Consider the following 12,302-nt stretch of genomic DNA (forward strand, 5'->3'; position numbering starts at 1 on the left):
TTCATTTATACGTCGACACCGAACATACAGTCGATATAAAGTGAAAAGCTTGTTTTTGCACAAAAAAAAACATCGATCCATTTTGCCTCGCATTTTGCTAATTCGCAAAAAAATAGTAATTAACAAATGTAATACCCCGGTCAACTGGTTCAGATAGACTTACAATGTTTAATTTCATGCAGACATGGAAAATTAATTGCTATGTTTGTTTTTTCACCGCTCATAAATTTGGGTGGTCGTCATATGGACTACAGCAGTGTGTATTGCAAATTGTTTATCCAATATTTTGAAAAATAAGCTAAAATAATTTCAATCGATCACCAGTATCTATTTCAAATTGAAGCTGAACAAACAGATATCATGCATGGTCAATAGATAACACCGGAAGTTAGTGTTTACATCGAACATGTCAGAATGCTAGGCGTGCTTGCGATAAAAAAAATATTATTTGAGCTAATCTGCTATAATTTGGTTAAAGAAAAAATTGGTTAGATTAAAGTTTCGGCCATTGGGTGTTCTTAAAGTCCGACGAGGTTTTTCAAACCATTGGTTGGAATGATATAGGGCTTGCAGTAATGTTCCAAACTTTCAGTGCAAAAATTGTATCAAAACCGGATGAGTAGTACTCGAGATACTGTGTTAATTTCGCCCTGTGAACATACTGCCCTTAATATGACTTTCTTTTTGGCATCATCTTTATTCGACCTTTCTTTATGGTAGAATGTGTTTCCATTGAATTTGCGATTGAAGTGAAGGAAGTGAGGAAGTGAAGGAACCGAGAAAAACCTAGTAATGTGTATAGCAATTTCCACTGTTTAGCTGAAATTGTACGTGAGCTTCTGACGGATTTTTTTTTTTTTTGAAAACTCAGCGAAATGATAGAAACGCCAGGGTCTATTTTCGGAAAATTGATTTGCTAAAATTGTTAAAATTTTCCAAATTTTAAAATTATTTGGAAAATCTTCGTAAATTTTGGAAATTTTAGCAAAACAATTTTCCAAAAATTGCCACTGGAAAGCAGTTGTTAAATTTTCAGATCACGTAGTATTATTGGCGTGGGGTAATCTGGCACACGGTGCCACTACGTAAAATATGAACTCACCACGATTTTTCGATACCAACATTTTGTAAAAGGAGTCATTAAGTCGACAACAGGGCTAAAAAGCATTTGCAGCGTTAAACTTACGCGTGTGAGTTCACTTTTTACGTAGTTCAAGAGTGCGTTCCTTTTGCACCGTGTTCCAAATACCCCGATGCCGTATTATTGTCAATCCTTTGTCATTTAGAAAACTTAGAAAACGCCACAGATCGAAAATTATATAAAAAAAACGCCCGATTCATTCAAATTCTTAATTGAATCTTTATTTTTACCATCACAAATATCTTCATTTTTAAATTTATTTTTCTTTTCATTTTCTTTCTCTTTCTGTAAACGTACTAATATTTAAATACATTTTCATTTCTGTCGTAATAAAATTTCTAAAATAATATTACAAAAGTCTCAAATGATTCGGATACATTTTCTCACAATAAATTTTCTTACAATGCAATGTTGAGATCAAACTTTTTTTTATATAAAATCGAAAATCGAAAAAAAAACCATACAAACTAGAATATAATATACACAAAGAAAATGAGTGTTTCTCCTTCATAAATGCAGACGATTATATTAATCAAACAAAAAAAAATTGTAAATTAAGCGAAATTCAAATTGTTTACGAAAGCCATGTTGTGTTTGTGATATTAAAACTCAACTGTATGGAAAAAGCCTCCGTTTTGTAAAATAACAGATCTGAAATGTTGAGATGCAATTGACGATTCAACCACTAAGTTTATTTTGATCATGAATGGATCGAACAACAAATCGTCGCACATTTTTCGCGAATGTGATCAATGAATTTATTTTTCAGAATTTCATTCTCAACCAAAGAAAAAACCAGCACTGAACGACTCATTTAAGACTTGTTTGATTGTTGTGATGCGTGAAGGTGATGATTTACGAACTTTTCTTATAGAAATTAAAGAACAAAACAAAAAAATGTTTGTTTCAAAAACAAATATTCGGAACCGAAAATGTTGTAATTCGATATTCTCTACGCGCATATCTATAGTGTGTATCTCTCTAAAAATACATTCATGTCTATAATATCGTTTATAATATCGATGATGAGCGTGGAACAACAACAATTTAATATTCTTTTCAATTTTATTGGACAGTAGCAATGATATGGAAATAACCAGATCATTTTACATTCCACTGAGATTAATCTATTTCAATTGATGACCGATTTCCCAGTAGGGTCATGTTCAACAATTGAATAATTAAGTAGGGATTAAGTGTTGACGGATCGGAATCGTTTTGCAATTCAATTCATAGTTTCAATACATCGGAATTGTGGGCTGCACGTAACCCTTCAAAGAATCTATAGTTTCTCGTGTTCATCATTTTTCTTCTAAACCGTTTTTGTTTGTCGTGCACACTATTGGTTCCTAAACGAATGTTTTCCCATCTTGTCAGATTCAATGAATGTACATACCAGGTACCAGGTACGGCCGATTCTTCAAAATCGGTTAGTTTATCTTGAACGCATTTAATATTTTCGTCAAAATAATATGAAAATGAGTTCGTTAGAATCCTTTTTTTTAATCACTACGTCCTCCGAGGTGACATTAGACCGTATCTGGGTAGTTTACATTCATTGGTCCGACTGACTCACAAATCTCGATAAAAAAAATCCTTTTAAATGTCAGAATACGTTGTATAGAAAGTGCTAACGGCGGACAAGAATTTTGTGATTAGCCCTGGCTAGGGTTCTCGTATATCACAAATATATTGACGTGACACTTTCTGTATTGAAACCACTAAATGAAGACTTAAATGATTTTGTTCCGGTACACTTGCCGTTTCTAAATGCTTAAAGCCAGAGAACACCTCTTCTCAACCATTAATAATTTGCTCTGAATTTCTTCGTTTGAATCGTTTGAATCGTTTGAATGAACGTATCTTGAATATCTCGTTATGTAAGAGAGTATAAGTATGTACATTGCTCAACTGCGTCCAGCGTGCGTGATAACTTTTGGAGTTAGCCGGTCAGTCCATTTATCTTTTCATATTCTCATATTTTCAAATGTTGATTGCGAGGAAAGTTCACGCGAATACTTTTTGAAATTCATTTTCTATTCCAATGGCTATATTCAAGACTCCTCTTAAACTAACATTAAATTTTTGACGATTTATCCGCTCGCGGAAGCGAGAGTACGATTACAGTTTACGTCAACGCCTTAACATCAGCTGTTTCACCAGCTGGTCCACGCATACAAGTCCATTACTTATCTTTATACGGGTTTCATAGTCACAATCATAGTGCTACTGGTAAAACCGTATGTGGATACATAAGCAGTGTGATTGTATGAGTGGACCAGCTGGTAAAACTGCTGAAGCGAACTTAGATACAAATACGATCGACATTAACTGTGTTCAATTTTCTCGGTATTTTTATTCACAATTATTCAGTTGTTTGTTATGTGATACCAAATTACTGAGTGATAAGCTTTCAATTCCGTGCCTTAGACGTTTGAAAAAATTGAATTGAAAAAACTGAATCCGATCCGTCTAACTAAAAACAAGGGGATTGTTTTCGGGAAAACACTTTTCTACGTTTTCTCCTATTTTCCTGCATTTTCCCAATTTTATCAAAAAAAATGTTTTTGGGAAATTAGTGAAAATATTGGAAAGTTAGGAGAATTATGGGAAAATATTTTCTGAAAATAAGTCCCTGCTAAAAATTGTTTTTGATATTTCTGTTTGTGTTAGTCGACAATTTGGATTAAGTAGCGCTAACGGTCAAAAATGATTTTTTGTGTAAATAAAAATCGAGACTCAAACTCATAAATAAGAAAATCTTAAAACTAAAAATTGGCAAAAACGGAATAAATAATTTTAAAACAAAAAAATCACACGCTCGCATAAATCAATTGAGTTCTAAATATCACAATTCAATTATCATGGAATTCTTTAAAGCTGTTCGCATCAAATGCGTCCAGCGTTTACCAATCAAATCCGTGTAAATTAATCGAACATTTCGCAGCAAATTTCGAATCAATCCACCCAAATACGATTGAACGGAACATCCTACTACGTAAAAATTAATTAAAATTAAAGTGAAATCGTTAATCGCTAAGTACAAAATAGTTGTAATGATTGGCAGCCAATCATTGACAATAAATAAACTAAAATTGTAAATTGAATTGTTGTTGTTGTTTAAATACTTAACCATGGCATCGGTGTCCGGAACGATGTTGTTCATTTTTTTGTTGTTGTTATTATGTGTGATGAAGTCTTCTTCTTCTTTACGGTACTCTACTATACAAAATATGATAACTAATTGGCGTTCAGTACTTACTGGAAATAATATTGATGATAAACTAAGAATATTTGTTCTATGCGAGATTTCTTGTTCGTTAGGAATAAATGGTTTGTTCAGCGAACCGCAATCAATGTCACTTTTCGTCGCTGGCTGTGTCGCACAACTAAAATTGACGAAATTCAACACAGGGCATTTAAAATAAAACGAAATTTCACGGAAATGACTTGAATTAGTACGTTTCGATCGATCCGTATCGTTGTCGAGCACATCGATCATGTCACATTGACTGTAATAACAAACATATTTACGAAATGCACATTTGACTAGGGCAATAACAGCAATAACATTTAGTACGACCGTAATAATTTTGGATTTTTGTGGTGTGTTCAATTGTTGATGTTTTTGTTGTTGTTGTTGTTGGTTGCTTCCGATCTGTACAATTACTACTAACACATTTACGAGTACGAATATGATTTGTTTAAAACGTGTAAAATGCCTTGCATGAATTAATATCAATTTTAGTTACGGACAAATCGGCTTCTTGGGTTTTTTCAACTCAGCATCCTCATCGCGACGAACGTCTGTGTAACGTTCGCCCTTTAGCGAAACAATTTTGTTGTCACGATAACGAACCAATTTTTTTGGTTCGACTTTCGGTATTACTGGCTTGTATTCCTTATTTTCAGCGTTCTTATCAACGTACGAGTATCTGCAAACAGAACAGAACAATTTTTATTTTAGAGACCGACAGAAAGGGGCAGCAAAAGAAATCATTGTCTTTAGGGTGTGTGAATTAATCACCCAAAAAAGGTGAGGCCGAGGTTTACACATCTAATAAGACAATTTAATCAAATGATTATCGTACGCACTGCAGTAAATAAAATCTATTTATCGGAAGAAATGGATTCAGCAAAATTCAGTCATTTTTCCTTCTCGACACTAATCCACGGGGCGGTTGAACAAAACTTAAATAGAGTCGCGACACCACCTCTGATTTTTTTTTCATATTCTGGTTGAGGGACTCAAGTACTAAAAAAACTGTATTCAGTTTCTGGATCTGTCCAGCCGTTTCGGAGAACCGGCACACGTGGCCGTGCGGGACCCACGAGTCAATTTAGATACAGATTGTTATAGCAATGGATAGTGGGACTACTTGCAAGTTAATTCGTGTCAAAATTGCTTCTCTCAACAACCTGGCCACGGAGCAACAGTCGAAATTTCGACATTTTTGAATGGTGATATGTCTAAGACGAAAAAAGTTTGAAACTCTTTGAATGGCTCTATCGGTAGAGGATTCCATGCTCTATTAAACGCCGAGAATGGATTTTACAAAATTTGTCTGAATTGTACAATATTTGAAAAAGTTTATTTTCACCATCCTCAACGAAACTTCAACTCATCTGTAATACATAGGTAGACCCTTCTTGTATCAAAACAATAATGCCTGATCAGCCTGCAGTCTTAGCTTTCCAACGATACCAAACTTGCCATACCAGACTCACAACAAGTATCTGTTACATTTTATTTGCAGCAAGGTCACTCTACGACGAAATTGTCAATTTCTCATCTTTCTTCAAGTGCCCGTTCCTTTAGAATGAGTGGTATTGTTATCCATTCTTCATAAATAAGTGTATTACGTTATTTGGAGTTATTTGGTCCCACAGGGCCACTCGTGCCGGTTCTCCGAAACGGCTGGACAGATCCAGAAACTGAATACAGCTTCTTTTAGTATTCGAGTCCCTCAACTAGAACATGAAAAAAAAAATCGGAGGTGGTGTCGCGACTCTATTTAAGTTTTGTTCAACCCCACCGAGAATCAGTAAGTCGTTGTCGTTAACATCAAGTAAAACTTCAAATATTTGCCTGTGATAAAATGGAACTTAATTAGGTTTGAAGGGATAAACTAAAAGTCAGAATCGTTGAATCAGTGAAAGTGGCGATGCGGCTTAGGTCTAACGTTTTCGCAGAGTGTTATTTATTTAGCTCGGTAGAGCTCACCCTGACTTGAAATTTCTCTAACCTCAACCTGAAGAGTCTTCGTTGACCTTACCTGAAAACTGTTTATTGTTAGTCAGATCTTTTCTAAAATTATCTAGCCTGGTCTGAACTTTTAATTGTCTGGGTTGTTTACAGCGCATAACGTGGTAAAAATTTATAGTTCAAATACCCCGAAGGCATCAATAACCGATACCAGTCGGTAAGACCACTCACTTCTTGTATTGATATTATCGATAATTTTGAACGTCTCCCATCCCTACCTTTGGGGTGATGTCGAGACAAACAAAATATCCTGTTACCAATCCAACTGTTGTGAATGGACTTTTCATTTTGGTCCGGATTCTTGAACGTTAAAATAGAAAAATGCCCCGCAGGTTAAACTCACCTAGAAATAATGCGATTTTTGAGTTCGTTATCATCGATGACTTGGTTTTTCGGTGCATGTAAATTGGTAAAATTGGCGGTTAAACTCTGGCCAGCCTCCTGTCTATCCAGTAGAATTTGAGTGGCTCTATCGATATCACCATTCGCAATCGTCACACAATGTTTCACCTCCAAGAAGGAGCTCTCCGGAAACATTTCTTGCAGTACATCGCATTCATCCGAAAAGAAATCACATCCCGAACTGTCCGTCGATCCACAATCGCTGGTTTCCGACAGATGCTGCGTCCGTTTGGCATTATTTGAGCTGGTTTCAACGCCATCCGAAATGGATGGTGGTCGTGCTCGAAGTTTCGATTCGGGAATTATATCGGAAAGACTTAACGATCTGGAAGAAACGAACAAAAATCGTTAGAGACATGGCTGATCCAGTCAGTAAAAATGAATTTACTTGAGTGAAAAATTTTGCGATTCGGCAGTTTTGTTCAAGCTGGACAATTGATTTTCCAATTGGAATATCCATGTGCATACGGTTGCTGGATCAATTCCTGAAAATTCTGGGAAATATGCGGACATCATTTCAATAAAACCTGAAATGAATGGAGAGAGGCGCTACATTGAATGTCCGGTCGATATTATATTTCTTATTTGCACATACCGTCCACATCAAAGCATGGATCCTGCGATGCCTCCTCCAAAATCGATATGACATAGGACAATACGATTTCATCGACGACGGATAAATCAGCCCCGGATATATGCTCGTTCACGAATTTGAATAGGCTTGTCTTCACGATTTCATGTTGTTTCTCAATATTTGCCATCTGAATGCACAGTAAAGTGAAAAACGCAGTCGATTATTAAAAGAAAAAAAAAATTTGAGACAAAAAAATCAGCTTCAAAAACCACCGTGCAAATTGTTTTAGTTTCAACAAAGAGTCGAAAACAATTTACAACAAAAAAAACACTGCCAATTCCAGCAAGCGAAAAATCAAACGCTTCGCATTTTAACTATTCAAATTGAATTGATTCATGAACAATAAGACAAACTCTTACCTTTGATCGTCAATTGGTTCGATTTGATTATTTCGATAATCAGCTTTTTTCAGCCTTTTTGCGAGCACAGTTTTAATGAAAATTTACGATTTAAAGGCGGCCCAAAACATATAATAATCAATATATAACATGTCATTTAACATTTGGAAATGTCAAGTCCAAAAGAAATGAAAGAAACAACAAACAGCGACATCTGTTGACGGATTCGTCTCTTCTTGCGATTGCACTGTTGATGAAACTTTTTGAATTTGGGTTAACGTCTTCTTGTTATTCTTGAAAATAGTCGATTCGAATAAAGTATTTTTTGATCAGGTCGATAGAATGACTTTAAACCAGTTACAAAAACAAAATCTCACTACAAATCAACTGTTAAGTGTGTGTTTATATAGGACATGTGACTATACTCGTCGAGCTTCACTTTGATACACTAGTTGAATTTAAATTTAGCGTTCTAACTTATTTTGGCCAAATATTTCAGTTTCAATTTCTACGAAGTTAAAATCAGAAAAAAATATTTTTTAGACTTGATCTTTTTTATAAAATAATCTGTGAAGCCTGGAGATTAGATTACCATGTTGACTCAACTTTTTTTGTACACTGAGCCCACCGTAAAAAATCGATATATATGTGACGAAGACCATAAACGACAAAATTTTCAAAAATCGATTTGGCGGCAGCACAAAATAAAAGTTTGAAATTTTTTTTTCTTCCATAAAATGATCAGATGGACCAGCTGAGTGGATTTCCGGCTGAGCCTTAAAAGAACTAACACATTTTGTAAAAACCGCTACACCCTAGTCCACATGTTTATTTAGACACTTGGGGAGTTATAACCCCAAGTGTCTAAATAAACATTTGGACAGAGGTGAATACGCTATTTTGTCTACCGACGGCGAAATAATAGCACTTTTTCCCTGCTATTACTTCACCCAGGTAGATAAAAAAAATATTAGTCTCTGAGCCTACAGAAATTTGATTTGATTTGATTTGAAATTGATTTCGAGCCAATAAATTGATTTTGATTGCTTGATTTCTAAGTAAAATGCAAATTATTTTTGTAAAATGTCTCGTAGCATGATCAAAAATTTCCGAGAATCATATGTTCACCGAATCAATTCATTATACTTCAGCATCAGTTGCCACCAAAATATGTGGTGATTATTCGGAGTTCAAAGTTTTATCTTTGTTGTATTCAAGGAACGGCTCTGTTAATATGAGTGCGTCAGATGCACTGGATCTACTAGACCATCAATATAATTTTTCATGATAATAATTTGCGTGATATTAACCTGTCACAGACAGCAAGCACATTAACTGTTTTACTGTCTGATCTATTACTTCATTTGATCTAAGATTTTCAGAAATTAATTTCAGAAATCTTTTACTTCATATGTTTCGACCATGCCTTTTGCTATATAAGACCTTGTTAGTCAAAGCTTGTCGTTTATTATTGCTGTCTCTTTCGATAACAGATGACAGCCGTCTGTAACAGGTTAATCACGGCAGAGTAAAATAAACCAGGCAGGAGCGGTTCGTTTTCGAAACGTCAAATAAGGGACCTAATACACTGGATGAAAATGAACTCAAATGAACACTGTCATAAATTGAAAAATTTGATTCGCAAAAAACATAGAGCTACTAGATTATTCAGGTCCGTTGTCAAACGTCCACTACTGCCTGGTTAACTTTACTCTGCCGTGGGTTAATGCATACACTTTTTTTTAGTATATTTTCAATAAAAAAAGGCAATAAAATGATATTCTTTTCCATGATCGCTTTGTAAAGATTGTGCTTTTTCAACGCTGCTCTACCAGCTTTGACCTTTGATATGTTGATATAGGATGCCGGTAAAGTTTCCCCGCATGTTGCGTCCCACGCCAGACAGGCACCTCGTTTCCATGGTATTAATGTTAATCCATCTAAACGTTTGCCGTCATCTCTGGACAACCCATCAGGCTCTAGTTTTGCAGGGACATTCGCTGAATGAAGTGTTCTATGAAATATGTTATTTAACTCCCTGTGTTTTGCATATTTTCCAATGTTTTTCAAACAGCTAAGGCCATGAATTCCCGATTTCTCAACTAACTTTTTCGTTTTCTAATTAAAATTTTACTGCTGATTGTGAAAAATCTTAAATTTTGACGTTTTTAACACATAAAAGTTTGTCAGTTTCACTGATAACATCTGTATCGTTGCTTTTCCGTTGAGAAGTTGAAATTTCTTTCAAACTGAATTGAGGTTTTATTACTAAAAATTACCAAAATTACTAAAGTTGACCAAAAATTACTAAAAATTGCCAAAAAATTGTTTGGTAAATTTTGGTAATTTTTTGTAAATTTTAGTAATTTTGGTAATTTTTAGTAATAAAAATTACTTGAAATAGACCCTGGATTGTATACAATCCACTGTTCCAATGTTTGTATTCAACTCAGTAACTTATTATAAAGATAACAGTTAACGTTGACCTATCATCAACGGAAAGCGTATAACGATAGAATCATTGAATCTGTTACTTCATTAAGTACCGCATAGTGTTTGACACAAAATATTTTACTTCATTAATTTTAATATTACTCAGATTTTATCACTTATTTTTGTCGACGCTGCAGATAGCAGGTGAACTGCCGTTTCTAAAATGTAAACCACCTTCCTTGCGCAGTATTTGTGCAAAAATAATCAGAAAAAATGCGTTTACATCATTGATGTATGGTGTGAGGTCAATTTGGAACCTGATTCGGTCTGAACCTGAAAGTAATATGTTTAGCCTGACGTGTTTCAAGCCTTCTATTTAGGCTTATTTTGTATTGACGAAACGGACATGTATTAAGGCTCTGCACCACGTACATCACTTCACCTCAACGATCTTCTTATACTCAACAAGTATTCTTCCGGTTGAGAAACTGGTAGTTGTTGAACAGATCACCTACGTCCACAAAATCGTCAATTCGCTTACCAAAAGCAACTTCGACAACCTGTTTAACTATGAGATTCATTCACATCGCACTCGTCAAGCGAAACATTTACATTGCTCCGACAAACTTTCAGACTTTTAAATCCATGCTCAGTAGGCATGGGCGATAATGAGATAATTATCGATTATCGATAATCGATAATTATCGACTTTTTTATTGAAAATTATCAAAAAAATATCGATAATCGATAATTATTGATATTTTGATAATTATTAAGATATCGATAATTCGATATATCGATATTTCGGTCCGAAAATCCGATATTTATCGATATATTTTGATATATCGGTATATTATCATGAATTTTCAGATAAATATCAAAATATCGATATTTTGATAATTATCGATTTTCGATATTTTGATAATTATCGATAATTCTTATTAATCTGATTAATCGATTATCGATAATTTCTTTCGATTGATATTATCGATAATTTTGAACGTCTTCCATCCCTATAATGCTCAGGACTGTTGTCATGAAAGACAATGCTCACAAATACAATGTGATATCGCCTTACGGTTTTCTTAGCTGATTTGAGGTGACTTATATCTTTATAATTTCCTAGTCATTTTGAACTTTATTCGCTTTTCTTTTGGCGAATCTCTTTTTGAGAATTTATCAAGCAAGATTCTTGATTTTTTTTTTTACTTTCGTTTGCCATTTTTGGGATGACATGAGATGATAAATAAACGAATTTATTAAGACAGAAAAACACATAATGTTGGAAAAGTTCAGCATGCAACAAATCATTGAATAGTGACTATTGAAAGAAATGATTATTGTACGTGGACCTAATGGACCCTTTTAAAAACCAACAAAGAAACATTTCCATTATATAGAAACAAAAATTGTAAGCTAATTGAAATCTATAAAAGAAATCATCAGACGTGATAGTGCGAATAAATCATACACTATCCCATACTCGAAGGAAGTGACTGAACTCTCAAGGTATATATAATAAGGCTTCGACCTTCGAGACTCTATAAATGTCTGGCGCAATACATATATTACCATACACTTGTTCAAATTCTAAACATTGTCCGTTTCATCTCGCTCGATTCGTTTTTGCAGAAGTGGGCTCCAGACATTGACTTGTTTAATATTCGGAATTCATTACCGAATGTACTAATGTAATTATTTGTTTAAAGCGAACACGATAAATAAAATATTTAAAACATTATGTACGCACTAGAATGGATTGATTTAAAAAATAATAATAAATAAATTAGAATTCGATTGACAAAACTGTACGGCACATAAAATATGAATGAGCCTGGTGCTTCGTGTATCAATGGTTATTGTCTTCATTTCTACAACACACCGAACGACAGCAAATTATTGTGTTGCATCGAAATTATTAAGTACTTATTTGTAGCAACAAAAAAAATATAAACAAACACATCGCTCTCTGCCGTTAAGCCTTGATAGTAAATTCATTTTTATTTTGAAACAAGTTTTTTCGTTTCCCATGAAACGTTTTTTTTTGCTGTGTTCTGAAAACTATTGGAATATTTTGTATCGTTTTAC

The 12,302-nt window shown here is 34.3% G+C and overlaps 1 protein-coding gene across 1 annotated transcript; it reads right to left on the reverse strand.

The window, feature by feature from the left end:
• Positions 1 to 3,954: 3,954 nt before the first annotated feature.
• Positions 3,955 to 7,947, reverse strand: LOC119085279 (CUE domain-containing protein 2-A). Its single transcript, XM_037195637.1, has 5 exons — positions 7,803 to 7,947; positions 7,405 to 7,570; positions 7,198 to 7,336; positions 6,751 to 7,134; positions 3,955 to 5,076 (listed from the first exon to the last, which is right to left on the reverse strand). The coding sequence occupies exons 2-5, from the start codon at positions 7,568 to 7,570 to the stop codon at positions 4,890 to 4,892; spliced, it is 876 nt and encodes a 291-aa protein (XP_037051532.1). The 5' UTR covers positions 7,803 to 7,947; the 3' UTR covers positions 3,955 to 4,889.
• Positions 7,948 to 12,302: the final 4,355 nt, after the last annotated feature.

The sequence above is a fragment of the Bradysia coprophila genome, chromosome X (assembly GCF_014529535.1).
Source record: "Bradysia coprophila strain Holo2 chromosome X, BU_Bcop_v1, whole genome shotgun sequence".
Taxonomy (NCBI): domain Eukaryota; kingdom Metazoa; phylum Arthropoda; class Insecta; order Diptera; family Sciaridae; genus Bradysia; species Bradysia coprophila.

What these genes read in the sequence shown, in the direction of transcription:
- LOC119085279 (XM_037195637.1), bottom strand. Translation starts at nt 7,570, where the DNA reads ATGGCAAATATTGAGAAACAACATGAAATCGTGAAGACAAGCCTATTC. An exon ending in TCCATGCTTTGATGTGGACG is followed by an intron (nt 7,337 to 7,404) that starts GTATGTGCAAAT and finishes CATTCATTTCAG; the next exon opens with GTTTTATTGAAATGATGTCC. An exon ending in AAAAATCGCATTATTTCTAG is followed by an intron (nt 5,077 to 6,750) that starts GTGAGTTTAACC and finishes TTCTGTTTGCAG; the next exon opens with ATACTCGTACGTTGATAAGA.